We start from the raw sequence: 21225 nt of genomic DNA on the forward strand, positions 1-21225 counted from the left end.
ATGAATATGTCAAGTAATGAGATATAGATTTCTAACAGTATCATCTTGCCGTCTTCTTTGCTAGTAGTCTTCAACTTTATTTTTTATTAGCCTCTTCTAAATTCATGGTATACTCTTAATCCTATCACAAAAGTTCCTCTTATGATGCTCATCATCATAAATTCATCCCTTATGTTTTCTTGTTGTTAGATCTAGCAGCATATTTCTCCGTATACTCTTTCTAGTAGATATTTGGTTCACTTGCAAACGATTATTTCGGGAGATTTGAGGTAACACGATTATACCGCCCCTATTATTCGTATTAGTTTTCGAGATTGTTTGTCTATGTGCTAATTATATGCATTTTATATGCTATGTTGGATTATTGATTGATCTATAATGACAAGTGATAATTCTTGTTGTTTATATTAGTAGCCACTATATTTTTATTTGTAAGTAAATTAATGGTGAGATGGGCCAAGATCTAATAATTGGAGTTAATAATAAGTTAGATATGGGGTTAGTCAATTAGTATGATCTGGTGTAAGTTGATCATGATGGTATTTGTGTTGTTCATTATTGGGTTAGAATGGGGGTGGTACTTGTAATTAGAAGTGATGAGAATTTGTACGGGAAATAAGGACAGCATTGCTTTGATAATGATATTTTGGCAAAGCAATAGGTTATGATGTTGATATGTAATTATTTGTGTTCTTATTACGACTTTGAGATTGAGATCCATTTTATCGGATATTGAATTTTACATTGACGTTTTCTTTGACATTGACCCGAAGGTGAGTAGCTCGGAGTTTTAAAAAACTCCGAGTGTTGAGCATTGTGGTGCTAATTTAGGATGTGTATATATTTATTTATGTAATAATACTAGCTAAGAGTATAGTTTTATTGATAAGTGGTACTTGGTAGTGGTTGGTGAGAATAGTCGGGAGATGTGTTGATTTCATAACTGGGTTTAATGTTGTTTGGTGTTAGCAAGTATTTTTCATAAGCTTTATAACATGAATTATTAGTTTTTTTGGGATAGAGGAGCAAGTACAATTAAAGGCCAGTGATATTAAGTCAATGAATTTATATAATGGAATTTGTTATGTAAAATGGAATTCTTCATTTCCTTGACATAGTGAAGCTCTTATATGAGTAAGAATCTTATTTGCCTTGTAGCCAAAAATAATATAATAAATGGACTTTAGCATGGTATTATATTCTAGTTGTCGTTTCCTTTGACTTTGACTCGTGGGTGAGTAACATGGAGTTATCTTTTACTATCCAGGGTGACCAAGATTACGGTGTTATATATTATTACTGAGTTTTTGATCGATATTGAGATGGAAGTATTGTCTAGCGGTTATCCGCCAGTTCACTCACCCTTCGTCCTTGGCTTAGGTTCGGCGATGAAAACACAATACATTGTTAAGTGCAAGTAATATATTACGAGACGGAGTAATGAGCCGAGACTTGTTATTATGGAGGCGAGAAATGAGTGTTATATACAGTATTAGCTATGTCTTTCTATTATTACACAGATAGGTGATATTGGTTTAGGCGAGAAGTGAGTGTTATGTTTTTCGATCACAAGAGTTTAAAGTACATCTTTAATCAAAAGGAGCTGAACATGAGACAGAGGAGGAGGATGGAGCTTATCGGAGATTATGACATGTATATCATATACCATGAAGGTAATGCAAACGTGGTTTCTGATGAGTAGGAAGAGTGTGCATTCTCTATGCACAGCTATGTCTTTGATAAGGTTGAGAGATGAGGTAGGTAAGATGGGGATACATGTGATACAAAAGGGGGGTGCTAGGGGAGACTTGACAGTGGAACCGGATCTTTATGATGATATTTGCAGGAAGCAGACTCTTGATTCTAAGATTCTTGAGTGGAGGGCTAGAGTAGAGAAAGGGACAGTGTCTTGATTCTCTATTCATTCTGATGGGAGTGTTCGGTTTGATGGAAGTGTACCTAAAGATAAAGATTTGAGAAAGACAATCATGACAGAGGCTCGTTGCACTCCGTATTCAGTGCATCCGGGTGGTGACAAGCTTTATAGGGACCTGAAGAAATCTTTTTGGTGGCCTGGGATGAAAAGGGAGACATCTGAGTTTGTGGCTAGGTGTTTGACATGTCAAAGAGTCAAAGGGGAACAACGAAGGCCACAAAGTAAGATTCAGTCTCTTGAGGTGCTTGAGTGGAAGTGGGAATCTATTTCCATGGATTTCATAGTAAGTTTACCGAGGAGCTAGCAAGGTAATAACATGATATGGGTGATCGTTGATCGCTTGACTAAGCCAGCTCATTTTATTCCAATGAAAGATACATGAAGTAAGGTGCAGTTGACAAATGGCTACAGGAAGAATGTAGCGAGGTTACATGGGGTGCCAAAGGACATTGTGTCAGATCGGGATGCGACGTTCATTTCTCGGTTTTGGTAAGAATTACAGGAGTTGATGGGAACTACCTTAAAGATGAGTACTGCGTTTCATCCTGCGACAGATGGACAGACAGAGAGAACAATCAAGACTTTGGAAGATATGTTAAGGGCTTGTGTGATGGAGTTTGGTGGTAGTTAGGAAGATAGGTTGGATTTGATTGAGTTTTCTTACAACAACAACTACCATACGAGTATTGGGATGGGTTCGTTTGAGGCTTTTTATGGGAGGAGGTGTAGGAGTCCGATTTGCTGGGATGATAGTGCTGAGGCAGTGGTTTTAGGACCACAGATGGTACAGGAGATGATAGAACAAGTGAAAGTGATTCGGCAAAAGATGAAAGCGGCCCATGATCGAGAAAAGAGCTATGCGAACTTACATCATCGGGACATCGAGTTTCAGGTTGGGGATAAGGTTCTTTTGAAAGTGTCACCTATGCGTGAGGTAATGCTGTTCGGTAAGAAAGGGAAGTTAAGCCAAAAGTTCATTGGCCCGTATGAGATTTTGGATCATGTGGGAGAGGTTGCTTATCGGTTAGCTCTGCCACCAGCTTTAGATCGTATACATAAAGTGTTTCATGTGTCTCAGTTACGGAAGTATATGAGTGACCCTTCCCATGTGTGGACGCAGGCCCACGGGGGCGCTTGGGAAACAAGCGTTTGCATTTGTGGAGTCGCCACCAATTTATTGTGGAAAATTGGAAACCGTTCGAATACCTCGTGCCATGTCAAGACACAAAGTAGTGACATGAACACCAAGAACTCGTTACCCTTAATATTCTATGTCTAGAATGACTCTCGTGGATGCCAATGAACACGGATGTTCACAGAGATCTGGAGTAAGGGGTGAGGGTACGTATTAGGAAGCTCTTTTGATCGAACACCTAATCCCGCCCGCCTCGATAGCGGCCTCTACTAATGATTAGGGAAATTGTCTATACTCGATATATTGTCGATTATATGCATGCAATGAAACATCCAACGTTTTAATCCTAACATGTGAAGAATTAGACTAAGTCGGTGAAACACGTAATTTAACATACAATTAATGTCAAAGTAGAAATTTAAGTTGATTACATGTGAGAGACATACAAACAATACAATAATACAATAAAGATGCAATAAAGAAAAAAAATACAATAATTACATCGGATTAATGATTTATGTCGAAAATACTTTTAAAACGGATAATTTGAGAAAGAATAAATAAATAAATTAACGAACATGAATTAGGGTGATAATACGATTAATAGTTAATTAATACGTAAACTAATAAACTAGGTTAAGGCAAAACGGGAGTTCAGGGATAGAAATGAACCAGGAACAGGCGCAGCAGAGCTGCGTCCCTTGGAAGAGGCGCAGCAGTTGCTGCGTCTGTTCCTTGGCTCAGTTCTGGCCGTGAAGCCGAAATTGCAAGTCGTTAATATTCGTTGGTGAATTTAATGCTTGATTATAAACAATTGACTCGGATGAAAGTATTTATCAGATTATTTACATGTGATTTTGGTCATAAAAGCGATAAGACATGGAACAAAACTAATTAGGACTAATTATTACAAGATTTATAAGATTATTTACAAATACAAACTAATCAAATTAGTTAGTTTAAATAAGTTATTAATGATGGATATGATAAGTAACAGACGGGAATATATCAAAGATGAATTCCAGAGACTCAATATGGGTAAATCGAATCTCTAAAAGCCGAATTTCATTTTAATGACGAAAACCCGCAAATATTGAATTACTTGGGATTTAAGTCGGGAATTAATGACGAATTAATTAACAATGATTTATTTACATGTTAGAATTATTATGCTCAAATTATTATATCAAAGAAACAATGAACAAACAAAGAAAACGAAACTAACAATCAAATTATCAAAAGACGAAGGAAGAAGAAAGGAAGCAGGAACTGCGGCAGCCTCACGAAGAGGCGCAGCAGGTACTGCGTCCCTTCGAAGAGGCGCAGTGATTCGTGTCAATTATATGATGTTTTACACCCTATTTTACACGCATTTCAGAGCTCATTTATGTAGTTTATGCTACTATTCTCCCCATTTCCGTCTACTTTCGTGTTTTGTACATTATTGCAGAAATGTGAAGAATCCAGCGGAAATCAAGCTAAATCCGTCCTCGAGTACTTTGCATTGCATTTGACGTGAAGTATTTACTCAAGAAACGAACTTAGTGCGCATATCGAGGCCCAAAAGACTAATTCACGAAGTTTTAGAAGCCAAATACCAGCTACTCCAGTCGATCGACTGCCTCCTATAGTCGATCGACCAGAGCACGAAGATCAGAGGCCACTGTTCAGCACAGACCAGTCGATCGACTGCCTTTCATAGTCGATCGACCATAATACGAGCTGATGCGCAAATTGAAGAAATAGAACGAGAATTCCAAAGCCCATTGTATATTAGGTTTAGGAATAAGTGTTACGTTCTATTCCTATATGACGTAACCTGATGTTTTCATCGAGATCATCCAGTTTTACTCAGTTTTTAATTTTATCATCAGTAATTAGGGTTCTTAAGATTGTTTCGTTTTCAATACAATTTACTTTTGCAATCGGTTTCTGGATCTTTGTTCTGCAATCCTTCTCTCATGTTTTCATACGGTATTCCCGCTGTCCCATTATTCAGTTTTATTACTTTCGTTCGTAGTATAGAATTGCTAGGTTAGATGTCCCGAAGCCAAATTATTGTTTTATGTTAATTGTTCATTTAATTAATTTAAGTATGAATTCGAATGTTTTAATTGTTAAGTTTATTGCTGTCATTATCTCTAGTATGAGTAACTAATTACCTTGTGCTAGGATGTAGGGAATCTGTAGAAGTAGGCGGCATTAGAATAGTAGACCTGGAATCGTGCCATGGTCGATCGACCGCACACTCTGGTCGATCGACTGGCCACGTGAGTTTTACCTTCGTTTTAATTAATTTAATTACTATGTTTGACGAATCGAGTGCACGCGACTAGTTGAATGCCTAGGAATTGACCGACCCAATAAATATCGAAAGATAGGGAAGGGAGATAGCCTACCTAATTGAGACGACTAGATTAATGAGATCGAAAGATGAGTTAATTTAGCCTTTTGAGTCACTTTTCAGGATGAAAGTTAGCATTAGTGATATTAGGGACCTGTAGCGAGATCGAGAGAAGCTACCTGTAAGAATGGACCGAGAGGACTTCTTATTTTCCCGTCTCACGTGTTTGGTTTAGACCTAGCTAGTATACTGCCACCGAAACTATAGTGAACCGACCATCTTAGCACCCTTTTAATATTTGTTTTCATCTGTTTATTTAGTTTACTTTTCTTTTATTGCCTTTAGCTATAGACCAAATCAAATCAAACCCCCACTCACTTGTTACTTTAAAGACTAAAATCAGATAACTATTAATTGCATCGCCTCCCTGTGGTTCGACCCTGACTGCCACTAGCTATAGTAGTAGTTTGGACTATAAATATTATCTTTGGTGCACACAACGACAGGCATCAAATTTTGGCGCCGTTGCCGGGGAGGCAATTGTTTAAAATTTTTAGTTGTTTCTATTTTTAGTCTTTCTCTTAGTTTAAGGGACATCTGTTCCTTAAACTATTCTCATATTCTACTTGTAGTTTCTTCTTATGCGCAGGTCACAGGGTGGTGAATTACTACCGTTCAATCCTGAGATTGAGAAGACTTTGCGTGAGTTGAGACGATCATCTAGAGTATTGCCGACAGAGGAAGAGCTGAGTACTCTGTCTAGTTACTACGAGAACGAGCTTTTTGAGGAGGATCCACCTTCGTCACCAATTTCTACTTCCTCAGCTGAGACCGTCACATCTCCAGACATGGCTGAAGAAGCAAGTATAGCCAGTCACTCTGAGCCGACAGCTGAGAATCTCTATAAGGGATTCGCATTAATAGGGACGGACAGAAAATTCGAGCCGAAACCGTCCTATATCAACTTGGTTGAGAGAAACCAATTTGGGGGAGCTGCAAATGAAGATGCAGCTAAGCATATGGAGACATTCATTGATTATTTCTGTTCCATACCCCCACCAACCGGTGTGACCCAGGACCAGGGGAAGGAGACCATGTTCATATTCTCTTTTCGTGATGTTGCAAGGGAGTGGTACAGAGACCTGGATCGAGCTGCTAACGGGATCACTGATTGGAAGTCGTTGGCCCTGGAATTCTACAAGAAATATTTCTCTGCCTCGAAGATAAATGCCATTAGAGCTCAGATCACGAGCTTTAAACAGGGTCCGGATGAGAATTTTCATGAGGCATTGGTCCGTTTCAAGAAGCTGGTGCGAACTATTCCGCACCATGGGTTTGAGAAGTGGAGTCTATGCAATCAATTTTATAATGGGCTTTATGACGATCAGAGGGCTATCCTGGATGCGGCAGCTAATGGTAGATTCCAGGAGAATGTTGGAGAAACTAAGGGGTGGAAAATTATTGATGATTTGGCCACCCATAAAGCTGAGTATGGAAATTCCAGGGGAAATAAAAGGACAAGTGCTGAATCCCCTTCTGTAGCTGCATTAGAGGCCCTCACAGCGAGATTTGATAAGTACGAGATGGGAGGAGCTTCAAAAGGAGGGATCTATCATGTTAATGTTGTTTCAGACGGTCCTTTCGTCTGCAAGAGATGTGGAGGAGAAGGACATGTTTCAGACAACTGCAACATTCCCTATGAGTCTTGTGCTGCTTTTCAACATTATAGGCAGACAAACGCTTATTTTGAGCCGAATGTCCATCCGAATTTGAGGTGGAGTAGCCAAAACGTCCTAAATCCGACTCCACCTCCACAGCAGCAGCAGCAGCAGAATTATGTGCCCACTCATAAGCAGCAACAGCCTTATCAAAAGCCTCCGTATGTTCCACAGCAGCAGCAGTCCCAAGGCTCCGAATTTACCGAGTTGAAAAATCTGTTGCTGAAAGAGTCTCAAGCTAGAGAAGTCGGGATGAAGATGTTAGAGAGCCAAATTGCTCAATTGGCTAGCAACAGTGCAACTCGAGCTCCGGGGCATTTACCGTCGCAAACGGATCAAAAGGAGACCCTTAATGCTATTACTTTGAGGAGTGGGTCTACCCTTGATGGGCCCGCTATGGTCGAGGAAGTCACTGGAAAAGATGAGGCGGAACCAAGTAAGAAGAAGGCTGTAACGAACAGTGGCAAGAAAAAGACGTCTACCAGGTATGTCAGTCGATCGACTGACATACCCAGTCGATCGACCAGTCCGCGAAGTGAAACAGCTTCTGTTCCTGTAGAAGTAAGTCGATCGACTGACATGCATGGTCGATCGACTGACAGCGCTACTGATATTGAGTCTTTTCGTCCTCCAATGCCAAATAACTTGAGGGGCCACTTGTTTCGGGGTACGACTACTCCGAAAATATTGAGGCAAGACCCCAATGCTGATGGGTCAGTCCAAGTTCCAAAGTATGACTCGATGACGATTAATGGTTCATTTCTGAGACGGTCTGAAGAGGGTTCGAGCTTGGTCGGACTAAATCTTTTCGGTAACTTGTCGTTAGGAGCACCTAGACCAAAACACAATTTATAACTTCACAAACAACTCTATAATTAGTAAAGAGGCAAGTAAAGGTCGGATCCCAAGGGACGGGAATTGAGATGAGATTTCTATTGAAACTAGTGGTGTCTTAGGGGTGTCACAATTTGGGTTGATGTAGAAGGTCACTAAACTAACTAGCAATGAAAGTAAATAAGCAAGATGAATTGAAAGGGTTGTAAACAATTGATAAAAAGCACTAGGGTATCATGGGGTCATAGGGGAATCATGGGAATAGATCATACAAACATGTTCTCAAATTATAAGCAAGCAATTATTGTTGTGATGGATTGAGTTGGGTTATATCTTACAATCCTAGGAAAGTTTGGGTCCCGGAGCCGAATCGATTAGATTATACAACACCTACAAGTCGACTTAATCTTCCCTACTCAACGACATGCATGGTCTAATGAGACTCGAGTTGGTTTATGTCTTACAAGTCTCATTGAAAAGATAGGTGATGGATAAAAAATGCAAGGATTCATAGGCTCGCATTTCATCAAACATAACATGTGCATGAGTTGAGATCAAAACAAGCAAGCAAATAAACCATGAAAGCATATTAATTTAAGCATGAATCATTCCCCATGTTGGTTTCCCTTAATTACCCATTAACCCTAGTTAGGTCACTACTCACTCATTATCATGTTGATCATGCTAGCAAGGTTGTCAATCATACCAACAAAATGAAACATGATGAACAAATGAAAGTAATTAACAATAATTAAAAAGGGATTAAGAGAATTATACCTACTAATGATTCCAATAATAAAGCAAAGAATAAAAGAAGTACTTGATGCTTGATTGAGAGGTTGTCAATCTCCCAATAATAACCCAAATAATCTTCAATTACCCAAAATAAAGGATGAACAAAAGAGAGATTAAGGAAATAAAACTTGTATTAAAACTTGATTAATTGTTGATTACAAAACTAAAGAGAGATTTGATTGATATTAACTACTCTAAGAATTGATAAGAAGAACATGCTCTTCTAATTAGACTAATTGGGTATTTATAGTGCAAATTAGGTGGATGCATTAGGGTTAACTAAGGGCTAAACTAGTAATTACACTTTTGAGATTTGAGCAGGGAGACGCCGGTATTTTTCGAAGGAAGGGCTTCTTTCTTCGGAGCTTGAAGAAACGGATTTGTGCTGGACTGGGATCCGTGCGTCTTAGGCACGGGACGGCCGGATTCAACGGTCTCTGCCCGGGCGTCTTTGAAGGAAGACGCACGGATTGTCTTGCTGGGGACGGGCGGATTCAGGACAATCCGCACGGATTGCTCCTCAGTCTTGTTTCTTCTTCTTTTCTTCCCTTTTCTTCACAAAATCCTTGGGGATTTCCTTGGGGATGCAAGGATCTTTTCTCAACATTGCTCATCTACTATAATATGTACAAAGGCCTTCTAATCTTGTCTCTCCTTGACGCTTGGTCATTGAATTCAATCAATTTAGTCTCATTTTGCCATAAAAATGCAAGGTTTGCACTCCTTTCCTACCAAGGACACAAAACCTAAAAGAATATGCAAAACAAAGAACTAAAGACAATAAATGACCCAAATATGCACTAAAAAGCATGGGAACAAGGCTAATTCGGGGACTAAATATGCGCTAATTATGGTCACATCAAATATCCCCAAACCGAACCTTTGCTCGTCCCGAGTAAAGAGGTGACAAAGACTAGGACCATTATTTAAACTAACCTAATAACATAGCCGATATGAGACAATTAGCGGGTCTCACTCCGCCCCTTCAACTCACAACAAGACAACCATGAGGTAGGATGCCTTCTTGCAAGGCAAGGTGGGTCTTGCCAAACTGGCGACACATCCAAACATTAAGCACACAAAATCAAATAATGGATGCATCTACAAAAGGAATAGCCACTTCCTCATCAAGTGGCGGAGGCAACTAAAAGAGAACAAATTTAAGAGCATATAATCCGTCACAAATACTAGTTCAACAAATTACTAAAGCTAAGAGGATGGCACTAAATCACCTCCAAATGGTGTTAAACTAGACTACTTTCGTCCTCAATTTCCAAATGCTTTCGTCAAGAGCGATCGGATGGTATGGAATGATGATCCCTATGATGCTAGTAGCATATGACATGACAAGTCTCGAATTCTCTACAAAAGTAAAGGTCATGGATCGTCCCAAGCTCGACAAAGTGGCTTGACAAAAAGGCTTTTTGGGAATGAAATGCTCAAATCTTTATAAACAAGGGTGGATATGACTAGTATTCAAAATTTGACCTCATTCAACTTTCACATTTCAAAAATTAGAGATGGGGTTTGTCCCTTCCGGGCTAGTGTCCTTTGCTTTCGCCAATCGCTTATTAGGCAACCGGTTAACCTCTAGACAATAGCTTTTCGGGGTGATAGTCACTCTGTCTCTGGGCGGTCGAATTCACAACCGTGTGGGGGCCCAATTCAATGGATCCCTCTCCAAAGCACATTGAAGTGGTACGCCTCCATCAAAACAACTAAAATTCTCAACATTTCAACATTTCATAACATTTGAGGTTTCCTTGGCAATAAATTACTTCCACATAACAAAATCTTTGAAATGAGCACTTCAAACTTATTGGTAGAAAGTATTTTTGGGTTGCCTTACCACAAGGTCAATCAAGGTCACCTAGACAAGTTAACCAAGTCCACATCGCATCACGGTGTTGGAATAGGTGACTCACATGCAAACCCTTGACTAGGCTTTGGGTCATGGGTCAAAAGACACTAGTATGACACTATCTAGGGTGTTTTACAACCATTCTAATAGGCAAAGTCTTAAGTTGAAAAAGTATTTGTAATGGCTTAGTTGCTCTTGTCAAAGTTCTCAATTAGGCACTTTTCAAAATATTTCATCTAAATGCAACTATATGCCATGATGCAACTAATATATACATCCTAATGCAAGTGATTCTACCAACTAATATGACATATAAACTAAATGCAAGTCCTAAGTTCACATTGTTATACCGCATCAATCAAAATAAAGCCACATAGTCATTAACATAAAGAGGAAAAAGAAGATTGGAAAGATCATACCATGCGGTCTTCATGATCCTCATGCCTCGGATGTGGCGTAGTCAATCAATGTGAACAAGGATAGAACAAACGCAATATATACAACAATATATACACGACTACACTACAAAGGAAATGAACTTGTTTTTGGGTTTTTCAATTTTCAAATTTTTATGGTTTTTCAAAAAATTTCAATTTTTTTGGATTTTTGAATAAAGTTAAGTTAGAATTCCTCATCCCCACACTAATATGGGAATTGTCCTCAATGGCCAAAATGATGGGAAATTATGCAAACATGATGCATGATTTCTACACTAAATGCAAGGTACACTAATCTATACTACATGATGCATGGTTTTTGTTTATGACGGAGAGGATAATTTGTATTACCTCCCGTTGTGTATGCATGTACTTCCCCAAACCGATTTAGACATTATTGCTAATGTCCTAAGGTTGGGTGTAGTTCATGCACACACTATGCAATGCATGAAACTAATTTTGTCATTTTGGATTTTGAAAAGGTGGGAACAATAAAATGATAACACCTCAATGAAGCCGAGGTGTTAGTCCTCTGTGGTGCTAGGACTACTCCAACAATGATCAAGATTAATAAAAATACAACAAAGAGAGAGATAGGCAAACCTCAAGAGAGTAGGAGCCTCTAAAACTTCCTAATCTTCCATCATATCATCACTATCATCATCTTCCTTACTAGAAGTGGATTCATCATCACTTTCTTCTTCACTTTCTTGTTCACCTTGCTCATCATCCTCTTCTCCTTCTTCACTAGCTTCTTCATCAATGTTATCATCAACCTCTTCATTACCGACAACCTCATTATCACCCGGAACAACCCTAGATGCACTCGGAAAGAAGACTTCCCTATCCGCCCAACTAGGCAAAGGACATGAAGGGTCAAGTAGTCCTTGCCTAGCTAAGTGAAGGAGGGGTGGATATTGGGCTAAGTAAGCATCTTTCCGATCCTCGAAGGCTTGCTTGTGCATCTCTTGCATAAGAAGAGTCAAATAATCATTTCTTGCTTCAACACCTTCGGGCTTGAACTCTTGGTACTCGAAAGGATAGGGTGGTGTGACAATGGAAGAGGAGGGCATTTCAATTTCACCCTTTTGTTGTCGGATAATGTACTCGGTCTCTTTTGATAGGGGAAGTAGATAGTTGGTCCGATGGACACTTAATCGACAAATCTTTGAAGGCAAAGTGAAAGATCTAGCCTCACTAGTGAGCCATCCGTACTTGGTGTCAAGAGGGTTATGGGTAACCCACTTGTACTTGTATATCATAGTATTAATATCAATGAGATGACCACCCTCTTTCGCCTCATACTTGCTATCCTTGTTGAAGTTTGGATCAAAGTATTTAGCTAGAATAGTGACTAGGCCTCCATTCACAATAACGGTAGTGCCTTTCTTCCCACAATCAATATTTAGCCATCTATCCACCAAAAGCCTTAGAGAGTTGAAAGGCTTGGTGAATTCCCTTCCAATGTTCAAAGCCGACTCAAGAAGAACAAAATCGAGTTTGGTGAAATGGTTGGTGTCTTTTCTTGTAATGATGGTGTTCCCTATGACCTTGTGCCACACTCTAATACCCGGATGGTGGACTAGTAGAGCGCGACTAGCATGAAAGTCCTCAAATTTCCTTCCGGAAATCGCCTCCCAAAGAGGGTCGGGTCATATTTGCCAACATTCTTAAAATAACTCGGTGAATCACTAAGACCCAAAGCTCTACCCATTACCTCAAAGGAGATGAGCCTACTAACATTAGCTAGACGAAACTCGATGGTCTCCATAGTCTCAACCTTGTTAACTTTCAAAGAACTCAAAAATTCTAAGGTAAGGGAGGGGTATGTCAATTCTTTTGATTCAAACAATTTCTCCAACCCCATGGCTCTAAAGAAGGCTCTAGTTTGCTCAAGGACACCCAACTTATCTAAGGTATCTTCACAAATAAACTTGGTGGATAGAAATGATTTTCTAGCAAACTTGGCAAAAGTGTCACTATGGGATTTGGAAATGAAAATTACCTCCGGATAATTCGAAAGTTGAGCAGTTTCCGGAGTAGTAGATGTTGTTGCTTCCATGAGAGGTTGTTCTTGTTGCATTTCCAAGTTTGGGCTAGCTACCACCATAGCCAATGCTTTCTTTGCTTGAAGACTCTTTTGTCTTGATGAGAGTGCCTCTGCCTTTGGTGCCTTTGCCTTTGTTGCTTTTGTTGCTCCCTTAGTCCTTGCCATTGATGAATAAACCAAGAAAAGAGTGAAAAATCTTCAATTTCTAGTGTACCCAAATCGATTTAAAGATGAAAGGCTTTGCCTTTATTAATTCAAAAATCGACTCAAAGGTTGAAGATTTTGTGCTTGGTTTTGATTTTTGTTGAAAGAGGAGTGATTGATTTGTTGTTAAAAGGATGTTTTGTTTTGATTTGATTTTGGTGAATGTTGTTGAGGAATCTTGTTTTTGTGATGGAGAGGATGAGGGTTTTGGAGTTATGGGGTTTATGAGTAGTGTTATGAATGAAGGAATGAATGTGGGAGGGGGTTTATAAAACCCGAAAAATTTGAAATGCAGGGGCAAGACGGGCGGTTTTTGTTCGGGACGCCCGGATTCGGCCTGTTCTGGGTTGGGAAATTCTCGCCTAAAGACGGGCGGATTTGAACAAAGACGGGCGGATTTGAAAATGCGGGACGGGCGTCTTCCAGGGAAGACGGGCAGATTCCTTTACAGGGATTTTTCTTGTTTTCTCAGCTTAAAAGATGGGCGTCTTTCCCTTCAGGACGGGCGTCTTTTTGAAGACGGGCGGATTTGAATGCAGGACGCCCGGATTCGTTGACAGTCAGAAATTTCAAAAATTCAGCTCATGATGGACGGGCGTCTTCTGCCCAATATGCCCGGATTGCCTGAAGACGGGCGAATTCTCCTGAACCCGCTCGGATTCTACCCCTTTTTACCCGGATTCAGTTCTATCCGTGTACTTTGCATATCCCTTGTCATTTTTCCATTCTTCTTCATATCTCGTGTTCTTCATTGTGGGGGCACTACTAAGGCGTGGATAGCCTAGGCAATTGCCATCCCCACACTAAGCTAAAGCACTACACAACAATTGAAATTATTAGTCCCTCCCTCACTTCTCTCAAACATGATAATTATCTTGATCAAAGTATAAAAATCCAAAAATGACAAAAATGCAATAAAAGAATTGAAATGCGAGTTAGGGAGTTAGAAATATTTACAAATGGTGGTTTAGGGAGGACTCCACCAAACTCTCATTCTTGATGAGATGTCAAGGGGGCATATTCAAGGTGTTGTTGATGTTACTCAACACCTTGAAAAAGTAATCAAAAGCTTGTTCATTGTCATGATAAAGGTCTTCAATAGACCTTGGCCCTTGTTGTCGGTCTTGATCGATGGCATTACCAATGTAGGGATTAAAAAGCCCTTCAAATTCGTCATCCCAAAGACCACAAACTTCATTAAGTTGATCATTGAAAATCTCTTGATTTGATGGAGACAACTTTCCCATTTCCTTTTCTTGGCCAATAAGGCCATCTTCTTCATTGCTTGACTTTGGTGAGCTTTGTAAGCTCTCTTTGTCACAATTCACTTGCTCTTTGAACGGAGCATCTTTAATTTTCTTCTTCCATTGGAGTTCCGACTTCTTCCTTTCATCCTTCCGACTATAATGATCGATCATAAAACATGGTTCATGTAAACGGGGAGCTCTCATAGTCTTCTCAAGGTTGAAAGTTATGCTCTCATCCCCCACTTCTAGAGTGAGCTCACCATGTTTCACATCAATCACCGCACCCGCGGTGTGTAAGAAAGGTCTCCCTAGAATGATTGGAATGTTGGAATCTTCCTCCATATCAACAATGACAAAGTCCACCGGGATGAAAAACTTCCCAATTCGTACGGGAACATCTTCCCATATCCCTAATGGTGTCTTCGTCGATCTATCAGCCATTTGGAGTGTGATATTGGTGCATTTAAGCTCTCCCATCCCCAACCTTTTACTCACCGTGTACGGAATAACACTCACACTAGCCCCTAGATCACATAAGGCTTTGTTGATCGTGGTGTCGCCAATGGTACACGGTATTGAGAAGCTTCCCGGATCCTTGAGTTTTGGAGGTGAACTCCCTTGAAATATTGCACTACTCACCTTAGTGAAGGCGATAGTCTCAAGCTTCCGGATCGACTTCTTCTTTGTGAGGATGTCTTTCATGTATTTCGCATAGGCCGGCACGTGATTGATTAATTCCGTGAAAGGAATTGATACTTCCAAATTGTTCACAATTTCCATAAACTTTCCAAGTTGGTCATCAAATTTGGGCTTGGCTTGACGACTTGGAAAAGGAAGTCTAATCACAATGGGATCCTTCTCCTTGACCTTGTCTTCATTTTTCTTTGAAATTTCTTCTTTTGATGATTCTCCATCTTTGGAGTTTTGCACAATTTCTTCCTTATCACTAGCTTCCACAACTTCATCCTCAACTTGCTTCTTCGATGCTTCATACCTTGTACCACTTCTCAAGTGAATGGCACTAACCGTTTCATGTCTTGGGGGATTACTTTGAGGTGGTAATTGCCCCTTTTGTCTTTGTGAGCTTGAAGATGCTAGTTGAGTCAATTGGGTTTCCAACATCTTGGTGTGAGCTAGAATGTTGTTGATTGTGGTTTCCTTTGCTTGACTATCTTTTTGCATTTAAGTGAAAAATTCTTGTTGATTCTTTTGCATTTGGAGGACCGCTTTTTGAACATCAAAACCTTGGTCATTTTGTTGATTGTATGGATTTTGATTTTGGTAACCTTGGTTTTGGTTGTAAAAGGGTCTTTGATTTTGGTGTCTCATGGGAGGTGGGGTGTATGTTGTTTGAGGGTTTTGAACATTTTGGCTTTTGTATGAGAGATTTGGATGGAATTTGGTGTTTTCATTGTAATAGTTGGAATAAGGGGTACCACTCTTGTATGCTTGGAAAGCATTCACTTGTTCATTTGTTCCCCTAAATTCACTTTGGTCATGTCCCAAAGTTCCACAATTCTCACATATCCCACTTGGGATTGATGAGGATGCCGTCATGGCATTGACATGATGCTTTGGTGATTTTGAGGCTTCTTCAAGTCTAGCCATAGCCTTTTCAAACTTCAAATTGATTGTATCGATGTGAGCACTAAGTTGAGCACCCAATTGAGTAAAGGAGTCCACTTCATGCTTTCCTCCTCTAGTAGCCTTGCGAGGTCTACTATATTGTGAGTTATGGACCGCCATCTCCTCAATTTTGTTCCAAGTTTGATTGTCATCAACTTCGGTGAACATTCCATTCGATCCCATGTTGAGAATGTTCCTTGAATCTTCATATAGACCGTTCCAAAATTGTTGTACCAAGAACCACTCGCTAAGTCCATGGTGAGGACATGAGCGATAAATTCCCTTGAACCGCTCCCAAGCTTCATACAAAGATTCTTCATCCCTTTGCTTAAAACCCGTAATTTGAGCTCTTAGCATGTTAGTCTTTTCCGGTGGGTAGAATTTTTTGTAGAAAGCTAGAGCCAACTTCTTCCAAGAATCAATCCCGAGAGTGGCCTTATCAAGGCCCTTCAACCGTTGTTTCGCGGTGCCAATTAGAGAAAAAGGAAATAAGACCCATCGAATTTGGTCTTGAGTTACACCGGTTTGAGAAATCGCATCACAATAGTCACAAAAGGTTTCCATATGAGAATGAGGGTCTTCACTAGGCATCCCCCCAAATTGGCTCCTTTCGACTAATTGAATAAAGGCGGATTTGGCAATAAAATTTTCGGTCAAATGTTGTGGTGTGGGAGTACCATTGGGTAGGTTCTCCTCGGTGGGTACGGAATGTGATGAAAACTTAGGCATTGTGGGTTGATTTTGTGTGGTATTTTGTGTTGGGTTCTCCTCACCTTCTCTTGCAAAAGGGTTGATGAACTCAATAGTTGGTTGAATATCCATAACCTCACTAATACCTCTCAAATTCCTCCTAGCAAATCTTCTATTGGTTGTCAAAGTTCTTTCAATTTCACGATCAAAAGGTAACAAATCACCTTGTGACCTTCTAGACATGCAAAATATCAAACAACTCGAAAACAATTAGAACAAACCTTGAGGAGTTTTACTTCCCCAAGGCAAAGAAAGACACAACTAATAACAATATAAGAAAATCTAAATCAAGTTAACACCGTCCCCGGCAACGGCGCCATTTTTTGGTCGGACTAAATCTTTTCGGTAACTTGTCGTTAGGAGCACCTAGACCAAAACACAATTTATAACTTCACAAACAAGTCTACAATTAGTAAAGAGGCAAGTAAAGGTCGGATCCCAAGGGACGGGAATTGAGATGAGATTTTTATTGAAACTAGTGGTGTCTTAGGGGTGTCACAATTTGGGTTGATGTAGAAGGTCACTAAACTAAATAGCAATGAAAGTAAATAAGCAAGATGAATTGAAAGGGTTGTAAACAATTGATAAAAAGCACTAGGGTATCATGGGGTCATAGGGGAATCATGGGAATTGATCATACAAACATGTTCTCAAATTATAAGCAGGCAATTATTGTTGTGATGGATTGAGTTGGGTTATATCTTACAATCCTAGGAAAGTTTGGGTCCCGGAGCCGAATCGATTAGATTGTACAACACCTACAAGTCGACTTAATCTTCCCTACTCAACGACATGCATGGTCTAATGAGACTCGAGTTGGTTTATGTCTTACAAGTCTCATTGAAAAGATAGGTGATGGGTAAAAAATGCAAGGATTCATAGGCTCGCATTTCATCAAACATAACATGTGCATGAGTTGAGATCAAAACAAGCAAGCAAATAAACCATGAAAGCATATTAATTTAAGCATGAATCATTCCCCATGTTGGTTTCCCTTAATTACCCATTAACGCTAGCTAGGTCACTACTCACTCATTATCATGTTGATCATGCTAGCAAGGTTGTCAATCATACCAACAAAAAGAAACATGATGAACAAATGAAAGTAATTAACAATAATTAAAAAGGGATTAAGAGAATTATACCTACTAATGATTCCAATAATAAATCAAAGAATAAAAGAAGTACTTGATGCTTGATTGAGAGGTTGTCAATCTCCCAATAATAACCCAAATAATCTTCAATTACCCAAAATAAAGGATGAACAAAAGAGAGATTAAGGAAATAAAACTTGTATTAAAACTTGATTAATTGTTGATTACAAAACTAAAGAGAGATTTGATTGATATTAACTACTCTAAGAATTGATAAGAAGAACATGCTCTTCTAATTAGACTAATGGGGTATTTATAGTGGAAATTAGGTGGATGCATTAGGGTTAACTAAGGGCTAAACTAGTAATTACACTTTTGAGATTTGAGCAGGGAGACGCCGGTATTTTTCGAAGGAAGGGCTTCTTTCTTTGGAGCTTGAAGAAACGGATTTGTGCTGGACTGGGATCCGTGCGTCTTAGGCACGGGACGGCCGGATTCAACGGTCTCTGCCCGGGCGTCTTTGAAGGAAGACGCACGGATTGTCTTCCTGGGGACGGGCGGATTCAGGACAATCCGCACGGATTGCTCCTCAGTCTTGTTTCTTCTTCTTTTCTTCCCTTTTCTTCATAAAATCCTTGGGGATTTCCTTGGGGATGCAAGGATCTTTCCTCAACATTGCTCATCTACTATAATATGTACAAAGGCCTTCTAATCTTGTCTCTCCTTGATGCTTGGTCATTGAATTCAATCAATTTAGTCTCATTTTGCCATGAAAATGCAAGGTTTGCACTCCTTTCCTACCAAGGACACAAAACCTCAAAGAATATGCAAAACAAAGAACTAAAGACAATAAATGACAATTTATTTCATTTATGAATAGGGGAAAATCCAATATTTACTTTAATGGAGTTGATGACCTACTGATTAAAGATGTTGAGGAGCTAACTGGTATGAAGAGAGGCACTGTACCCTTCAAGTACTTAGGCGTGAATGTTTCTCCTAAAAGGTTGTCAGTCCTGGAATGCTCTTCACTAGTTGACAGGATTGTGGAACGTATTCAAAGGTTAGGATCAAGAAAGCTTTCTTACGCTGGTAGAGTTGTCTTGATTCAGTCTGTGCTTAGTTCTTTGCATACTTATTGGGCTCGTATTTTTATTTTGCCCAAGACTGTTATTGCTAGAATTGAGGCTACCTGCAGATCATTTTTATGGCATGGGAATGAGACTCGTGAAAATCCTGCTTTGGTCTCTTGGGATGCTATATGCCAACCAAAAAAGCAAGGTGGTTTGGGGATTAAACGGTTCTATGAATGGAACCTTGCAGCTATTGCTAAATATGCATGGTGGATAGTCAAAAGCGACCATCCGTGGTCGTGGGTTCATTCTGTTTACATCAAGTCTGGTTCCTGGTGTACTTATAAACCTAACAACTCTAATAGCTGGGCTTGGCGTATGGTGTGTAAAGTCAAAGATAGGTTTAGGGGCTTACTCTTTGAGAGTGACTGGTGCATGTCTGGTGCTCGGTATACAATTGGGCTTGGCTATAAGTGGCTCTTACCTGACAGGGAACCTGTGAGGTGGTACCCTTGGGTTAATCAGCGGTGGAGTGTGCCTAGACATCTTTTTTGCTGCTGGCTTGTAGTACAGGGACGGTTGTTGACCCAAGACAGGTTACGGAGGATGCATATCATTGATCAAAATTGTTGTGTTCTATGTGGGGTTAATGAAGAAACACATGATCATCTATTCTTTGGATGTGTGTTTAGCAGGAAATGCAAAAATTTGGTCTCTGACTGGTGTAAGATCAAGTTCCCTGATCAGAACAGTATTGATTGGTGGTTGAAATGGAGGAGCAGAAGTTTTGGGAGGAAGAAGGGAATGGCTGTTATTTTGTCTAGCTTGATCTATTGGATATGGGCAGCCCGCAACAAGTGTAGAGTGGAAGGAATAGTGTGGAGGCCTGAGTTTATTCAGCAACAAATTCGTATTGAGTCGTGTATGCGCATTAGCATGTTTAGAAGTAACAATGATAAATTTGTAATGTGGTACAATAGTATTAAGTAGGATAGGGGTGACATATATGCCTACTATCTTATGTAATTGGGATCTTTGATGATTTTAATGGAATTGCTTACCTTTTCCCAAAAAAAAAAGACAATAAATGACCCAAATATGCACTAAAAAGCATGGGAACAAGGCTAATTCGGGGACTAAATATGCGCTAATTATGGTCACATCAGAGCTTCAACAAAGAGAAGGTAGTGGATTTTCAGCCTAAATCCACTAACGCCGGCATGAGAGACCTAGAGGAGAGGGCTAAATTACTTCTTTCAGCCCCCTATCCAGAGAGATTGGTGCCAACGAAGGAATAGGTATCGTTTAACAAATTTGAAAATGTTATTCGTAGCTTAAACGTACAAGTTCCTTTTCATGAGTTAGTTAATCAAGTGCCTGCTTACATGAAATTTATGAAGCAACTTTTGCCTAAAAAGAAGTCACTTGAAACTGTGCAATCTGTCGCACTAACTGAGGAGTCACTTCTTGTCTGACCCACACTGCACCTCAGAAGCTAGAAGACCCAGGTAGTTTTTCAGTCCCATGTAGTATTGGCACCTTTACTATTGAGAAGGCCTTATGTGACCTAGGAGCCAGTATTAGTGTCATGCCCTTGAGTCTTGCTAAGAAGTTGAAATTGACTAGGTTTGCAGTTACCAACATGACAGTAGAGATTGCTGACCGATCTGCGGTCCAGCCTATAGGAGTCTTAGAAGACATTCCTGTGCAAATAGGAAAGTTCTTTTTTCCTATTGACTTCGTTGTACTAGATATGCCCGAGGATGCCCACATTCCTATCATATTGGGTAGACCATTTCTGCACACTGCTGGTGCAGTTATAGATGTTGGTTCAGGGACTCTGACCTTCAAAGTGGGGAAGCACTCCATTATCTTTGCCTAGACAGCTAAGAAGAAAGACTCCATGTGGCCAGTCACTTGTAATACGGTTTCTGAAAAGAAATCCTATTTTATGCTTACTGACACGCCTGTCTCTATGCCTGTTTCTGCTATAACACCTCCGCCCCAGATTGGGAGCAAATTGGAGGAAGATTCTTCTGTTTTGGATGTTGCAGGAGCTGGTTTGGGGAAGGAAGAGCCGCATGATGCTCCAGCTGTGAAGGAGCCAATCGTTCAAAGAGG

The 21225-nt window shown here is 39.9% G+C and overlaps 1 protein-coding gene and 1 non-coding gene across 2 annotated transcripts; both read left to right on the top strand.

The window, feature by feature from the left end:
- Positions 1–16437: 16437 nt before the first annotated feature.
- On the top strand, positions 16438–16544 carry LOC141640229 (small nucleolar RNA R71). Its single transcript, XR_012542918.1, has one exon. It is a non-coding gene; the product is annotated as a small nucleolar RNA R71 (small nucleolar RNA).
- A 2359-nt stretch (positions 16545–18903) lies between these two features.
- On the top strand, positions 18904–20094 carry LOC141640190 (uncharacterized). The gene has a single exon (XM_074449077.1). The coding sequence runs from the start codon at positions 18904–18906 to the stop codon at positions 20092–20094; it is 1191 nt and encodes a 396-aa protein (XP_074305178.1).
- The last annotated feature ends 1131 nt before the right edge of the window (positions 20095–21225 follow it).

This window comes from Silene latifolia, unplaced genomic scaffold (genome assembly GCF_048544455.1).
Source record: "Silene latifolia isolate original U9 population unplaced genomic scaffold, ASM4854445v1 scaffold_73, whole genome shotgun sequence".
Classification (NCBI taxonomy): Eukaryota; Viridiplantae; Streptophyta; class Magnoliopsida; order Caryophyllales; family Caryophyllaceae; genus Silene; species Silene latifolia.

Excerpts from the sequence above, each read along its gene's own strand:
- LOC141640190 (XM_074449077.1), top strand. The coding sequence starts at position 18,904 with ATGAATAGGGGAAAATCCAATATTTACTTTAATGGAGTTGATGACCTA.